Here is a 17,606-nt window from a genome sequence, read left to right on the forward strand (position 1 = left end):
TACAAATGGGCTGTGTGAAGAACCGTAACAACGAGGAAAACGATCAGCTCCAGTGTTGTGAGGAGTGTCGCACCAGTGGACGTGAGATCATAGGCCATGACAGGTCGGAACCTCTAGTCAGAACACGCTTCTCTAAATCGCCTCCCGAGGAAGCCCTAACTGGGCAGAGGCTACAGCAATGTCCCTCACATGGGCCGCTACAAGGAAAAAATTCTTCTAGATTATTCTGACCTAAAAATTCACATGTAATCGCTATACTTTGTAAATGGCTTTTATATTTTAAAACTATTCAATATTAAAATGGTTAACTAATCAGGGAAATTACCTCAGCACCACACATACCCAGTAAAATGACCTTCCCGTGTTTATCCCACAGTGTCATGTCCTCTCGGGGAAGCACAACTGTACAAGTTGGGAAACTTGTCCGCCACGCCTGATGGGTACATTTTGGAACGCTGTTCTATTACTCTCCGAAACAAATCCCACACTCCTGGACCACCTACTTTCCCTATACTGACCTAACAGCGGGGCAGGGTTATCGTCTCATTGTGGAAGAGGGAGAGTTATCATGAAGTTAATAAAGTGTTAGGATTTAGGCCCCTTACTCATACAGTAAGGTGTTGTCGTAGTCCTAAGATTCTGTAAAGCTTGAAAAAGGAAAATATTTTAAATCAGCTCAGACCTCTTTTTCCAGTCCTGTTTCATCTCTGTTACCGGCCCCTCTCCTGTCAGGTCAGAAGACAGTGGAGGGGCCCCCGGCATTTTGAGGATCTGCCTGAAGAGCATTTGATTCCAGGAAGTGATCTGTGTGAGTGAGATACAGACACATGTATGTTGTTCGGGATCCCGGCCCAGGAAGGACTCCGGGAGACGCCCGTCCTCCTCCATGCTGACCCACCCTGCAACGTCATGATGGGACAAGGAGCGCAAAACCCAGTGAGATATGGATGTGGTCCCACAACAGCCAGCTTTAGAGATGTTTGGTTGTGGGTTTAAAAAAGCAAGGACAGAAATGAAGAAAACCAAAAGCAACTCCGTGGAAAATTGTTCCAAATCTTAGAGCTCATATTTGAAAGAAATCTTTGAGGTTTCCCAATTTCAGGAACCCTGGAAATGCATAGAGCAGAAACAAAAAGAGGTGTGAAGCTGAAAGAAATGTATAAATGGTCAATACTATTTTGCTCAGCCATGCTAAAGGGAAGAAAATTATCTTTCTACTGTCGCTATAAAAATGTATTACACCGTCAAAGTTGAATGAAGAAGTAATTGAAGAGTATAGAGCCAAAACTATAGGAAAAAATTATTTTCTAGGTGTGTCAGGCAGTTAATGAGTAAAATGCCCTGACTAGATTTTTATGCTTGTACAACTTGTTGGCTTTTTTAGTTTTGTAATTTCTTGGGGTTCTCTTTTGTAAATATTTACTCTTGTATTTATTTTTATATTCTCTTTTTTATTTGTATTCTCTTTTAAGGAGGGCGACTAATTTTCATAAGCTTCTGGTCCCATCAATTTGTATCTGCCCCTCCTGCGTCCACACCTCACCGCCCCATTTCCCTCAGACCATGTGTATGTGCCTCCTTCTGGAATATTCTCTCCTTAGAAAGTTGCACATTCACTACCTCACTTCATTCATGTCTTAGTCCTCTCAGGGTGCTATAAGGGAATGCCATAGGTTGGTAACTTATATACAGAAATCTATTGCTCATAGTTCTGGAGGCTGGGAAATCCAAGAGAAAGGCACTGAATCAGCGTTCGGTAAGGTCCCCTTCCTAGGTATTAGATGGCTGTCTTTTTGCTGTATCCTTCCATGGTGGAAAAGACAAGGGATCTAACACCTCTATTCTAAGAACATTAATCCCCTCCCATGACCTAATCACCTCCCCAAAATCTCACCTCCAACTACCATCACAATAGGCATTAGGATTTAACACATAAATGGGGAAGGGTGACAACATTCAGACTTTAGCAATTTCAGGGGTCTGCTCAGACATCACCATTCTCAAGAATCCTTCCTTGGTCACTCTGTCTCAAATAGAATATCCTTCCTTTCCAATTACTACCCCTTTACACCACTTTGCTTCTGCACTTACCACCTGCCATAGTTGTGTGTCTCCCACCACGATATAAGCTCTGTAAGAGGGGTGACCTAGCCTGTTTTGTTCACTGCTTTATCTGCACTATTGAGGTCGGTGACTGGCTCATAGTGGGCACTCAAAAAATTATTTGTAGTTTGGGGGCACCTGGATGGCTCAGTTGGTTAAGCCTCTGCCTTGGGCTCAGGTCATGATCTCAGGGTCCTGGGATCGAGCCCCACATCAGGCTCTCTGCTCAGTGGGGAGTCTGCTTCCCCCCCCCCTCTGTTTGCCTCTCTGCCTACTTGTGATCTGTGTGTGTGTGTGTGTGTGTGTGTGTGTGTGTGTGTGTGTGTCAAATAAATAAATAAAACCTTTTTTAAAAAAGTATTTGTGGTTTGAATGAATAAAAATGTGGGAGAGAGAGAGATGGCCAAATCCATCAAAGAGGTGATATAATGAGAACTCATCGGGTTCAATTAACACCGTGAACATGCATTTCAAAGAAGGAGCAGGAACAGCCCCCATATTCTTTTGGTCCCTATGCCTTTGCCCACTTGAGTCAGTTGCATTTTTCATTTTAACGGGTGATAATTCCAGCAATCTACTCTTACCTTTCTTGGAGGATTCCCAGATAAAACAATCTAAAGTGAATCGAAATTGTATTTTGAAAAACTGACAGTTTTAAAAGTCAAGACCCAAGTGTCCTGGTAAATATCTGCCTGCCCCACAAAGAGAGTCAGCAAGAAATGTCTGCGGCCAAATCCCCATGGCAAAGTGTGGTTGACTCGTTAGCAGAGGAAGCATGACGATTCCTGAACACGACAGCCTCTCAAAGCTGGAGCGTGCTCTGGGAGGGGCAAGGTCTCTCCAGGCCACCACTTAGAGCCCTTAGAGCGCGGAAGTCTTCCCTAATCCATTCCTGCACAGAAAAAAAGGCCAAAGCCGGATAGAGAAATAAGGCCTTAGCTTCTCCAGGACTCAACAAGTCCATAGGAGACAATGATCATTTAAATTTCCTGTTAATCCTTTAGCCAGTCTCCTGTAGGATTCAGCTCTGGGCTGTGCTCAGACTACTAATACTGGACGGATTGGAGATTCAGAAGCTGGCTAGAAAGTTACAAATCTGGAAGGGGAAAGAAAAGAAAACAAAACAAAAAACAAAACCCACACTCTGGGTTTTCCCATCTTGTGCCAATACTGCCACCTAGTGTTATAAATACAGAAAAGGAATTCTGTGCAGTAAAAATCCTCACAAGGAAGTCCAAAATTAGGAACACAGCTGCACCCTGTGTGCTCTTTGTCAATTTTCTAAGATTGTGTCAATCCGTTTTCATCTCAAACGCCGACGTAAAGGTTTTAGAAAATAGCTTCTTTATTCTTTCTTCCAAAACTCAGCCATCACTATTCAGCCCAGAGTTACACATGGATTGTTTCTGTTTGCCCGCCACTTCTCTAAGAGCTTTACAGGAGTTGACTTGGTTCTTGGTCCCAGGAAGCTCATGAGATATAGGCTATTAGTAACCCGCCTAGTGCTTTTTTTTTCCACACCTGAGAAGAGTGCAGCACGGAGAGGAAGTCAGTTGGTCAAGGTCATACATCTAGTAGACCCCCCACCACAGATCTGTGACTTTCAATATTCACTGTTGTCTAACCACTGCACTGTCCTGACCTCATACGTGGTGCTAATTGCCATTAAGGTGATACAAAATAATTAGAAAACTTGGATCCAGCCCTCAAGTAGTTGCGGGACAAAACAATACAGCTCTTTACGGAAAGAGCAAAAATCCTGGTAAGACCTTGTGCTGTATCTGCTCACCCATGGCTTTTCCCATGGAGATGTAGGTCTCTGGAAGTTCAAGTTCTTACCCCCAACTGTGTTATAACCAAACAATAGAGTGAGTCCCACTGCTAATGCTCCAATTCTCCAGCAGATGTAAATCCTCTTCACCTAGGGTAATAAAAACACATTAAAAGGATGTAAGATGGGAAAATGCACACAGGAAAAGACAGATCTCGATTCCAGTTCTGGTCTGAGACACCTGAATTCAATTCAATTCGCTTCTTTGGGTTTCAGTTGCCAGGACTATAAACATTTTTAATCCCACCTTTGAAAATCATGAATAGCCACAGTTTAGGAGAAAAAAAAATTTTAAAGAAACGTATGCCCTTAATATTAGTATTTATGTGTAAATCATATACAAGTATTAGAATAGGTTTTGTGCATTAAAATATGCTAAAAATGAAGGTAAAGAGATTGATATAAAAAGCAGTTATTTTAAACCATTTACTGGTATTCAACTTTCTTCCCTCAAAATTTTTATTTTTTTAGATGTTTTGTGAACACAAGGATGAATGACTAAACCCTAATTTTATAAAATACCTTGGTTTGTTGATTAAAGAAAAGATTAGAAGAAAAAAATTGGAAGATTTGGGTGAGCCAGCATATGGGCATTCTCGGTCTGCATGGGTGTTACAAATAGGCACATGGAAAGAGTTTGTCCTTTGCTGCTCTAAATCCTGACACTCATTGCTCAATTCTACCATTTAGGGAGAAGTTTTGTTTAAAATGAGCTGGTAGGGGCCCCTGCTTGGCTCAGTGGATTAAAGCCTCTGCCTTCGGCTCAGGTCATGATCCCAGGCTCCTGGGATTGAGCCCCACATCAGGCTCTCTGCTCAGCGGGGAGCCTGCTTCCCCCCCCCCTTTCTCTGTGCCTCTCTGCCTACTTGTGATCTCTGTCTGTCAAATAAATTAATAAAATCTTTGAAAAAAAATGAGCTGGTAAACTGGAATTAAAATAAAAGCTTTTAAAAATGAGTTGATAAATTTTCATCCCATTATAATCACTCATTGAATCTTGTTTGGGTATACTTAAACAAATTACTTCAAACTCTAAAGTGTGTAATTTGAAAATATTTTAAAGCATGTTAGTTTCCAGTGAGAACTGTTATGCATGAAATATTTACTATTTTTTTTTGGCAACAAAACCCTATAACAACAGGAACTGTCTAAACATGAATTTTCAAGGTATTCTATGGCCTATGCTTTTTTCAAAGGAGTTATTTTTTATTTATTTTTAAATTAGCACCTTTATTGTACAATAAGATTATTATGTTTTCGTACTTTAACTATCTGCTAGGAAAACCACAGATAGCCAAGGAAAAGGAACAGGTCAACAAATCTGGAACATTTTTCTTGCAAAGGAAAAAACGTGTAACATCTTCAAGTTCAACTACTGCCAAATGGAGTAAAGAAAACAAAAACATCGAATGTTATTGCCATCAAGGATAGCAAAAATAAAAAATTAAAAAAAAGAAACCCACAAGATTTTCATGGTCATTCTCTATCTTATTACAAAGTGTTATTCTAGTCTAGTAAAGATCTTGTTTTTAAAGAGTGGAAAAGCAGTTGCCAGGGTCTGGGCAGTGGGGGAAATAGAGTGAGCTTTTAAGAGTATTAACTCTGTTACAAGACGAATTAGGTCTGAGGACCTCATGTATAAAACGGTGACCACAGTCGATAACACAGTATGGTAAAACTAAAATCTGCTGAGAGGAGAACTTAAATGTTTTCACCCCCCAAAATGGAACAAATACAACAGTCTCCCTCTTATCCTCAGGGAATACTTTCCAAGACCTCCAGTGGATGCCTGAAACCACGGATACTATCGAATCTGACATCTACTATGTTTTTTCCTAGCACACGTACCTAAGATAATGCTTAATTTATGAATTAGGCACAGTAAGAGATTAACAGTGACTAAAAATAAAATAGAATTATAATAATGTACTGTAATAAAAGCTATTTGAATGCGGCCTCTCAAATATCCTACCCTTTTTCTTGCATTGATGGAAGGTGATAAAATGCCTAGGTAATGAGATGCAGAGGTGAGCGACCTGGGCACCGTGAGGGAGCATTAGGCCACTACCATTTTCTGACCATACATCACAAGTCGAAAGGAGGATCATCTGCTTCCGGATCCTGGGGCGGGGAAGGGTTGTTAACCAAAACCTCAGAATGCAAAAGCCAGGATAAGGGGGCACCACTCTATGTGGGGTGATGGATAGGTTAATTGACTCAACTGGGGGCCTCCTTTCACAATATATATGTGTATCAAATCTCTGGAAAAGGATCTTTAAAAAATTAATGTTTGTGAATTTCTGGCTACAATTTCAAGCTTAAACTTGCGGGGAAATAATGTAAAAATGGTTAAATAATAATTATAGAAAACTCTGTACCTATGTCCTATAATCTCCTTCTTATTGCAAAATAGTTTCGTCAATGTGTAAACATGCACAGTATTACCATAAATAATTTGTAATACAGAAATAATTTACTGCTGCTTAGGTCCACTGGGGTATTTCCCTTCTGATGGCTCATAAAGAAATTGTTCTTCTTGTAGTCCATCACTGAGACACACTTGAACAAATACCACACACTGAGCTATGGCGCAGATACCTTTGCAAACTGTAGCAAACCTACAATGAATTGTTTTCATGCTTGTTTCTTTTTGACTTCACAATGTTTCCTCTGCCTCTCCACTTGTTGCCAAAGGAACACACGGGTGTGTCGGTTTCTATACTCTCGCCAGCGTTGTTGCTATTTTAACCTCCGCAGGAAGAACAGGATTTGTCTCTCCACTGTCTGCAAAAGACACCTGTAAACATGTACCATTGTGGTATGTTTATGTGGTATGTAAAGGACAGATTAAATCTTGACTTTAAAAATCACTGACAAATTCGTAGAGCTTCTTCTTCATGCTCTTCATGCTTCGTTTATTTCAGATCCTGCAAGGCGATGCCACGAGTAAATTGTAGCACACCAGGACATGCCAACTGGGGGCACCATCATCAACCCCTGCACAGTGTGGAATTCCCAGTCAGCCCTTGGATACTCCATGGTTTTTATGCCATACGTGACTAACACACATCAAGACAGGCATGGATGTGCCAACCCTTCTCTGAACTATTAGAGAAGCTTGAAGTTTTTCTTTTGAAGTGTAAAACGTAAATGAATGTGATATATTCTTCCTACAACACAGTGGATCATCTTGCTTGCAGCTCACTGTGGAGACCACTCCCACAAGAAATGCTTCGAGATCTAGAAAAGCAGGCAATGTCCACATCACTGGAACCACCACCACCACCCCACTGAAAATTAAATCTACTGAGACTACAAATGCCATTTTATTAATCTTTTAGTGATGGGCACACATGTGTAAGTACAATTTGACAAAAATATTTTGTCAGAATCATCCTAGTATACTCCCTTTAAAGAGGCATGAGGGGAGGATATTAATTCCTATGTGTAGTGTGTAAGCAGCAAAGTGGCTGGGAATGCTGAATGACGCCCCATCCTAATCTCTGGAACCTGTGATTGAGGACCAAGGGCGTAGAGATGACCTTCTGCTAAAAGAGCAGACAGGCTGACCGAGGGAGTGACATATTTGAAGAGAAGGGATGGATGCTCAAGCGGAATCCTGGATAGGTTGTACTGCATGGACCTCCATGCCATTGATCAGATGGGGAAGGGGACACCCCAGGAGAGGCCATCATGTAGGGTTAACCAACTGGAAAGACCAGAGAGGACAAGAGGGCTGCAGTGAACTTTGGTCTAGAAACCAGGGAGAACAAATTGATTCCATGGGCCCACCCCAGGGCCATGACTCTGCCCCTAGGTAAACAAGGCCAAAGATCAGATGTCACCCATGGAGAAGAAGAGGGGATACAGAAAATCCTGATTTGACTGGATTTACACCTGAAAAAGCTACAGAGAAGAAATAGACTAGATTTTTCTGCCTTTAGAGGAACTGGGGCTGTAAGTAAATATTAATTTCAATGACAAAAATCTTAATTTTCATAGCTAAACTTCATCCTATGAAAACACCACCTTTGCTCTCATGTCCCTAATAAACCTGGCAGGTAGTGAGTACTCAGTTAACACTTGTTAAGGTGAACTCAGGTAGTGGGAGAGGTTCTTTCCTGTCTTCTCTCCTGTCTGCTCCCATCTGGTCTCCTCCGCAGCTAGGAGCTAAATTCCCCAGACGAGAACTTATACATAATCAGAATGGAGGCATCATGGCCGTCTAAAACCTCATTATACGTCTGAACTTGAAACTGCCACAAACTTGGCATTTTATGACTAAGGAATCAGAGGGAGCTTGTCTGATTTAGAGGCAAGAAATGGATTTAAGGGCACAGACTTCCTCTGGCCATCTTTGACTCATGTTTTCCTGCTGCCATAGAACAGGTCAGAAAGGTGAATGCGCTTTTGACAAATGTAGGAGGAATGCTCTATTTAGCCTGAAGTGGCAACAGTCAGATCAATGCCTCCCACGCAGTTCTGTGACACTGAAGTCATTACAGATCTAATAAGGCATTTTAGCTGGAAACAAACAAAGAAACAAAAACACAGAAAAACCTAGCAACAAGTACCACACAAAATATGTAAGCTAAAAGCCTGAATTCACCCAGGAATTATTACTGCATCATTTTCCTGATTTCTGCCAGGTCTCTCCTATGGAACGGTAAATAAACCCTAATTTTTTCTCTAATCTAATTTTAATAGCAAGATGCTTTAATAATCTTCCACAGGATTGTGTTATGAAATGGGTGTTGAAAATACTTACTGTCCAGGAAGAGCTTTGAGGATCTCGAATAGAGAAAACTCTAAGGAGCTTCACACACAGTTGTCAAACAGAATCTTCAAGAGAGTTATGGAGTCAACTGAATGTGTTAAACGATGTCATGGGATTATAGCATATAAAATCCATAATCTTAAAAAGCTTAAAATTTAATCATAAAAGATGAGTATTTAACCCATGACTTTCATGCATTTTTATCTAAGAAACCTCAAAAAGAGACTATCACACTTTTATATAAACAAAGTATTCGCAAATTATCCAGTTTCCCAATTTTTCACCTCATCACCATAAGCTGATATTTTATATTTGCTTGAACAGTTTAAGTTTTCTACCAACTACTCCCTCAAATGGTCCTTGTTGGAAATGATGAAAGGAAATACTCTCATCCCTTCCCCTGTCTCTTTCGTATTGTTAAGAAACTCACTGACAAGGTTTTAATTATGAATGCAAGACAGGGTCTTGCACAATGCAAATACTCAATCTTCTAGAGAATTCATAAAAGCTGACTATGGTACATGTTGTGGTTTTTACTCAATCATACTCCAATCAGCAATCGCATGATTTAGAAGTTGGACCCTACTTAAGGGGGTCCTGATTACCAGAAGATGGGATTACCCTTGTTTCAGATACAAGCAAAGAACCTAAGTCCAGCCAAGGAGAGAGAGGTTTTTCTAAAGGCTTCTGGAAAAGTTCCCCTACGCACTTAAGAGCAATGAGGAGTCAGTCTCTCTTCCAGTGCATGTGAATGAGGAATCAGGAAGCCTGTCAACCACCTTGTAACCACGATAGTAACTACCCTTAGGATAAGGCCACCCTGATGGATGGCGAAACAGCCTCAGATGAATGGCCGCGAATGGGTCTTCGAGGACATTATTGAATTGCTGAATGAATCCACCTTCCTGACATCCTCTCAGGTGAGGAAATAAACTTTAATTTGATCATGCAAATGAACAATGGACACCATTTTTTAAATCTAAATTCAGCTACCTTTAGAGACTTCTGTTCGCATGTCGGCTTTACAGTGTGTCTAAAACAGAACTCATCCCAAGCAACAGCATCTGTCTCTAACCTACACGACGTTGAGGTCCCAGAGCTATTCTTTCACTACTGTCCCATTTCAGAGTCATGATCCCTCACCTTATTCCTTCTTGCCCTCTCCCCACCCTAGGCCAGACCCACAGAGCTTCATGGACACAGTACCACACACAGACCATCAAGGGATCTTCCCATTCCTCTGCAAAACGGGCCAAACGATGTGTATGGTTTTGATGGGAAAGCAAAGTTAAGGAAGCAAACTCTGGGAGTTGGACCTCCACTCAAATGGTGTTTTGTTCCTTCTACATGATTTGCCAAGATTGTATCTGTTCTTAAAGATGCTGTTCAAATATCAACTCAGCTGGGAAGTTGCTTCTACTCCCTTAGCGTAAAGACCTCATGGATTCTCACGCACTGTATTGCCCTGGCCTCTCGCACCAGGTACTAGAATTCTTTTTTTAAAGATTTAATTCATTTATTTGACAGACAGAGATCACAAGCAGGCAGAGAGGCAGTCAGAGAGAGAGTGGGGGGGAAGCAGGCTCCCCGCTGAGCAGAGAGCCCAATGCGGGGCTCGAACCCAGGACCCTGAGATCATGATCTGAGCTGAAGGCAGAGGCTTTAACCCACTGAGCCACCCAGGCACCCCCAGGGACTAGAATATCGAGAGTATGTGCTCCTCTTCGCAGGAGAATAAGGATTGCTTTGTATTCCTCAAATATACTCCCAGCATCTATGTGTTTTAGGACAAGAATCTCAAAGCTGGCTTTTTTCCTGTCCCATATGTATGGATTTAAAGACAAATTAGGGTTTTTTAAGGCCATTTTTACTGATATGACCGGGGACCTGTACTAGCATGCATTTAATCCCTCTTCCAGATTGCAGGGATGGATGTTAAAGAAGAATCCCAGCCTTGCCCTATCCTAAGAGACAGGTCCCTCAATTCTAATAGGCAGTGCTGACTAGTCCATGTGTAGTTATTGGAATACAAATCATATCTTTTTTTTTTTTTTTTGGTGGTGTTCACCCTGTGATATAAATGTACATTAGATAAAGAGCCACGCGTACATTCCTGAATAGAACAAACTTTCATGTTACATTCTTTCTGCATCCAGCACTGCACCAGCTCCAGGCTTCTCAGGAATCCATCCTTGGACATCTTCTCTAGTTAGTCAGAATCCAGAGCAGGTCTTCCCGATTCCCAGCTGAAGTTTTCTCTATAGACTGGCGGCCCTATATTTGTCTCTCTAGCCTGACCCCCTGAACTCCAGACTCGCATAGCCAGCTGCCTCCTCGACACGGTCATTAACCATCTATAGATTGTTCAACCTGACCATGTTTGAAGACCAAACTTCTGACCTCCCTGCCCCGCCACCCCAAATGCGTTCTACCCACAACCTTATCCATTTCAGAAAATGAAGATTCTAATGTTCAGCTCCTCAAGACAACCTTTTAGACTTTGTTCCCTTTCTCTCATGAGTCCTCCAATCCGTCATCAAATTTGTCAGCTTCACCTTCAAGACACGTAAACACACTATCCAATCTGCCCATTCCTCCTTACCTCCCCTGCCCCTCCCCTGCTGAAGAAAACTTCTGCCTGCACAAATTCAAGAGTCCTGACTTGTCTCCCCGCTTTTACCTTTGCCCTTCTGCTCTGTTATTCACACACTGGTCTGTAGTCCTCGTAAAATGTAATTCATTTCCCTCCTCTGCTCAACCCTCCAACGTCTCCCGATCTCATTCAAAATAGGAGCCAAAATCCCAGAATTGTCTGCTGACCTATGCCCTCCCTCCCCACATCTCCTCCCATCCCCTCTCTCGTTCCATTCCAACCCCATGGTTGGTTCTTGAACACACCAAATATTCTACCCTAAGACTTTGGCACGTGCGGTTGTCTACGTCTGCAGTGCTTTCCCTCAACGATCTGTAAGGTTTGCTCCCTCATCCCCTCAGGCTTTGGCTCAGAGGTCAAACAGGCAGCCTCTGACAACGCTTATAAAAAAGCATGGCCAAACTCCCACTGCCAGCGTGCGAGGGTCCTCTTCACACCATCACTTGTTCTTCATGATCCATATTGGAGGTTACCTTTTTGTGCCTTTTTTTTTTCTTTCTCTCTCCCAACTAAAAATCTAAGCGCCATTAAAAGCAAGACTGAATTTATGTGTTGCTCTGTCTACCATGCTGAAAACTGCCTGGGACATAAAGTATGAATAAAAAATGTTGAATGACAGCATCTTTCCTTGTTCCTAGATGAAGTGACACATACTCATGGGGTATACAGAGGTTCTGTAGAACCAGCGTCTTAGAAGAAAACCTCTGAAAAATGTCCTAACAATTTGCACTAATAAAACTGTTATCACTGAGCAAGATAATGTGAGAAACATGAGGAAAAAAGGCCTGAAGTCAACAGAACAGATTAAAAGTCAAGAGACTTAGATGAGAAGGACGAAAAGAAAGGATGTCAGATCAGAAAGCTGAAATCACCACGTATGAACTAAAGCTTGCACTAGAGGCCTGATCAAGCAGAATTAACAGGACTGAAATTGAAGCAGGGCTCTATTTATTAATTTTCACAGCTACTACACATTGAGGGCTACTGAATGTCAGGGAAACAACGAGGTAACAGCAATTGATTTTGGGGCGCCTGGGTGGCTCAGTGGGTTAAGCCTCTGCCTTCAGCTCAGGTCATGATCCCAGACTCCTGGGTCGAGCCCCACATTGGGATCTCTGCTCGGCAGGGAGCCTGCTTCCCCCCCTCACTCTCTCTCTGTGTGCTGCCCTGCCTACTTGTGATCCCCCTCTCTGTCAAATAAATAAAATATAAAAAAAAATGCATATTTTAACCTGAGCTTATAGTCTGAGGCAATAATCTCATATCTATGACAATATAAAGAAATATGATGACTCCATCACAGGATTTCAATTAGAAATATATTTATATGGATATAGCTAATCATATTATATATATTAAAATGTTCATTAGAAACAAATGAAATATACCCAGAATTATCAACTGAACATTAAAAGCACCAAACAATGGAGCACTATGCAACCATTAATAAATAAATAGAAACAATTTTAAGAACACAGAAAAATTCACAATCCAATGCCAAGAATGCAGGGTAAATATATACAGAATGAGTTCAAATAGAGCTCTTGTCTTTGGAGTTTGGGAATTGGGAGTTATATTTATGCTTTGGGGCATTTGATCCATTTTCTTCAATAAGCACAATCTTTTTTTTTTTTTTTTTAAAGATTTTATTTTTAAGGGGCGCCTGGGTGGCTCAGTGGGTTAAAGCCACTGCCTTCGGTGCAGGTCATGATCCCAGCGTCCTGGGATCGAGCCCCATATCGGGCTCTCTGCTCAGCGGGGAGCCTGCTTCCTCCCTTCGCTCTCTGCCTGCCTCTCTGCCTACTTGTGATCTGTCTGTCAAATAAATAAATAAAATCTTTAAAAAAAAAAAAGGATTTTATTTTTAAATAATCTCTACACCCAGCATGGGACTTCAAGCTATAACCCTAAGGTCAGGAGTCATATGCTCCTATCTTCTGAGCCAGCCAGGTGCCCCAATAAGCACATTCTTTATTTCAGATTATTAAAGTAGTAAGTACTGCAAAACAAAAGCAAACTAAAATTTTAATATTTTCCCATATTGAAGTTATTTCTAACTGATTCCAAATACAGTTCTCATACCCTAGAATTACCCATCCTACTCTGACGGTAATAAAGGATTCATGCGAGTTGATATTTTTGCTCAAAACACGCTCAAGTTTTATATTCTTGCCTCACCATTCCAGATTTCTAAAACAAAGTACATTTGGGTTTTTTTTTTTTCCCCTCTATAGATTTTCTAAACTCATTGCTATTTTCCTTTATCACTGGGGAAGCAGAAGAATAAAAAATTTATCGAAAAGATCCAACAATTCACTATTCACCCACCTCTTACCATAGAAGGGTGCGGCATTCAGAAACAACCTCCCATCAAAAATAAAGTTCTTAGCGAAAGTTTTCCAGTAAAAACAACATGAAGATTATGGTGGTAATTTCATAGGTAATCCCACATTTCCAACTTGTCATATTGTATGATTTAAATATATGAATCTAGTTATATGTCACTTTTTATCTCAGTAAAGATGCCAAATAAAAAATATCAAGAAAAGTTTAATACTGAAATGGGATTAAAAGGTCTGGGAGGTAGACAAACACATACACACACACAGAAGAAAAAAAGAGAACCAGTCCTTAATGGTTCAGCAAGTTTATTTACAAACGCAGTGGAACAGAAATGCTTACTAGTTCCTGGAGAAAATTTCTGGTATACAAACCATGATGATTCTGTATTAATGAAAAGAAGCAAAGTCTATTGGACATTGCTTAGTGATCATTCTGGTGAAGAAAATAGAGATCCCCTCACCAAGCAAATAAAATGTCACATATGCTAAAAAAATTTTTTTTCAAAAGCACAATATTACATAGATGAAAAGAAGGACACAGAAAGCAAATTTGTGGGTAGATTTTAGTGAAATTTCTATATGGTTCTGCATTAATTTAGTATACATTAAAATAAACAGAGCAAACACAATTATATATTTATATTAACTATTTCAAATAATGTTTCAGAACTTAAAAAAAAAAAACAATAAAATAACCCTCTTCGAAACACCACTAGAAAGTCAAACCTGATCATCATCAGCATCAAAAATATTTCATTCTTATTTTTCCCGTGTGCTTTTAGGATGTTGAATTCAGAAAGTAAATACTGCACTTTCCTTCCCCCCAACACACAGAATCACCTTCTTATAAATAAACAACAACAAAAATACAGGTGCTACCAAGACTATAATGCTCTGATGTAATCTAAAGAGGCAAAAAAATTAAAAAAAAAAAGGGTTATCCTTTTTTTAAAAAAGAGCAAAAAAGACATACAACACATATTTATAGATCTACATCAGCAGCAAACACCTCTTCTTCTATCTGCAACAGTGCTTTCGTATGGAGGCTTACATCACATGGCGGTTGGCCGTCCAGCTGATCAGGCAAGGAGAAAAAAAGAAAAATACTTAGGATAGAGAAATAGTTGGATTTCGCCACCCAGGGTATAGCAGTCATCACTCAGAGAATGGCCCCGTGAGGTAGAAAGAGTGACCTTGTACTCACTTAGGATAAAGCTAGGCAAACAAATCACAGCCTCGGTTCTAAAATCCTTTCTTTGCAAAAATTAAGTAAAAATAAACTGCTGACATAGAAATAAGTTACACTCAACTCTCTATTATTTGTACTGGAGGAGAGCAAAGGCATGGGCAATTTCCCCCTGAAAATTCCAAAAATCAGTTCTATTTGGCCTGGGAATTTGATTCAAGAGAGAAAAGGGCACACACATACACACACTCCCACCGTTGGATGCCCAGCCTTGCCGCTCTCCAACCTCAGTGGTCACATCCAGAAAAGAACTGGACGTGGGGGAGAGAAGGTTCCCATCCCACTGACAGATAAAAGAGAGTTGACTGGGCTGAAACCGTTTTCAAAGCACTCTTCACATAAAGGGCCATATAAATACCTCAGAGTTCAAAAGCAAATGGTTTGCTGATACCACTTGTAACACCCTTTCACAATAAGGAAGAAACACATGTTACCACCATCAAGTTTCAAAGTATCAACAGCAGTAATGGTTGTCTTTACGTGGCTAGAAACAATATGCAACATATTGGAGCTATCCTAGGTTTTATAACACACATATGAAAACATGCTTAGACACAGATGAGCATGTCAAGTTTTTGAAAAACTCAGTTTTCCCAAAAGTGACACCAAAACACCATATAATCAGAATTCATGTTCTCCTTTTAAAAATATTAATCATGCTAACACAGGCTTATAGAGTAGCAAAGCACAAGCTGTTCTCCACTCCCTCTGTCAGACCACGGTGTTTCAAGTTGGTCATGTTCTAAATCACAGAAGCAAAGCCCACTGTGAAGCGACAGAAATCAGCTGATAATGAGGGAACTGATTCCTAGCCACGAACCAGATTACAGTCTACACAGAAGGGTCATTTTAAACTGTTTGGGTTTGTTGATAGCCTCACGTCATTAGAAGTCTTTCCACACATGGAGCAGACAGCAGAGGAGGCCGTCCTGACTCAGGCAGGCGTCCCTCTCCAACCCCTCGGCCCCTCAAGCCTCCCGAGAGTGGCTGGAGTCTGGAGCCCTGACCCACTCACCATACCCACTTAGAAGGGGCGGAAGAGGTGGGGGACACACGAAGCTTCCTAAAGCCTAGAATTCTAAGGCAGGGAGCCAGAGGGGGACATGGCTGCAGGTTCAGGGAAATGCATGGGAACCCGTGGCCTCCTTAAAAGACAAGAAATTTTCTCCCTGATTTGCTCTCTTACATTTGAATCTGAGATAGCAGTCATTGCAGTAGAGCTGGTGGTTTCTGATTCTGACTTCGGCTCCTGAAGAGGAGCCTCCGAGGTCACACGAACAGGCCACACACTGAGGGACAAGAAAGAACCACCACAGTCAGTCAGTTCGCGAACTCTGGTGGCACTCCCAGCAGGGGGGAGAAATTGAGCAGAATGCAGCTTCTAAGCTCTTAGATACGTTTCAGCAAAGAAAAAAAAAAAAAAAAAAGCCCCAAAGATAATTAGTAGATTAAAATCAAGCCCGCCAGAGGAGACATTAAAGAATTCATAAGCCTAATTTTAAGAGCCGAAATGATCATTCTAAATATACCGAAAGAGTAAAATTGATCTGCTGATTGGCTTGAAAGAATTGTCTTCATTTCTTGCAGCAGAATGTGAAAGGATAAGGCATCACGGGAAGAACTAGAGAATGAATGAGGAGTGGGCATCTGGCACTGTCCGCTGAGGTGGGCAATGCCCTGTGGCCCGCGGCCCCCGCCTGGCGAGTGTTTGCACGTGGCACCTGCACTTCAAGGCTGCATATTTTGGTTCCACATGCTCAAACCCTGGCTCTTTAGACTGGTTCTGTTCTTCCCAGGAGCTACTCAAGGCAGCGATATGCAAGCTTAAACAAGCTGTGCTCTGCAGGGCTCCAGAGATAAGAACCAGGGTCTCTTTCTGGCCCAATGCAAGTTCTAGAATCACATCAAGATGTCTCTAAAGGCAAAATAAAGTAATTACAGGCTTAGTTCTTATGTGCAAAATCCCATAAGGTATAAGCAGGCTTTGCAATCGTAAAAATGTTTGACGATGCTCTTCTTTACATACTCTCCCTATCAAAGCTAGGGCTCCGGACACTCCCAATTGCATGTCCCCATGCCGTTAATAATGCTGGTAAATTATATTTCAAGCAGGCCTATGACAGCATGTTAAAGAAAGGATTTATAAGCTGTAAATTTTACTCACAGAATCTTAACAGACTGAAGACCAGGAGTGCATAGTGTTTCTGGATTTGATTTTTGTGACTAGGTTCAAGATTTGAGAACAGGCAATTTGCGATTCAAAGTGCAGCACAGACTGACAAAATGTAGCACCGAGTTTGTTAGTGGGACATTCACACCCAGCGCGCCAAGAAGCCATGCGCTCTCCAAGCAAAGCTTTGCGGACCTGCAGGCTGTTCATCTTGGTCTCACCTTAAAACAATGCAAATGATAACAAAGACCCAGGGACTCGATGATCATGGCGGCTCCTTTGCCCAGAATGTTATTACAGTAGGAGCACACGCGCTTCCCACTGACTGACCTAGACGCGGAACGAGAATGGAATGGAGGCTTTCATCGGCGCAAATCAAGGTTACTTAAAATCACACTCTGGCATTGACATTAATTAATAATTACTTAGGAAAGTATAGATCTGTGGGAGGAAAACCGTCACCAACCAATCAAAGCATGCTATG

The 17,606-nt window shown here is 41.3% G+C and overlaps 1 protein-coding gene across 1 annotated transcript in view; it reads right to left on the reverse strand.

The window, feature by feature from the left end:
• Nucleotides 1-13,997: 13,997 nt before the first annotated feature.
• LMO7 (LIM domain 7) overlaps nucleotides 13,998-17,606 on the reverse strand; it is a 200,835-nt gene continuing 197,226 nt past the window's right edge. Inside the window, exons 33-35 of the mRNA XM_080799836.1 lie at nucleotides 17,344-17,452; nucleotides 16,139-16,241; nucleotides 13,998-14,781 (exon numbers count right to left, since the gene is read on the reverse strand). Of these exons, the coding sequence (XP_080655962.1) occupies nucleotides 14,759-14,781; nucleotides 16,139-16,241; nucleotides 17,344-17,452 (235 nt within the window). The 3' untranslated portion in view covers nucleotides 13,998-14,758. The remainder of the gene's footprint in view (nucleotides 14,782-16,138; nucleotides 16,242-17,343; nucleotides 17,453-17,606) is intronic.

The sequence above is a fragment of the Martes martes genome (genome assembly GCF_963455335.1).
Source record: "Martes martes genome assembly, chromosome: 3".
Lineage (NCBI taxonomy): Eukaryota > Metazoa > Chordata > Mammalia > Carnivora > Mustelidae > Martes > Martes martes.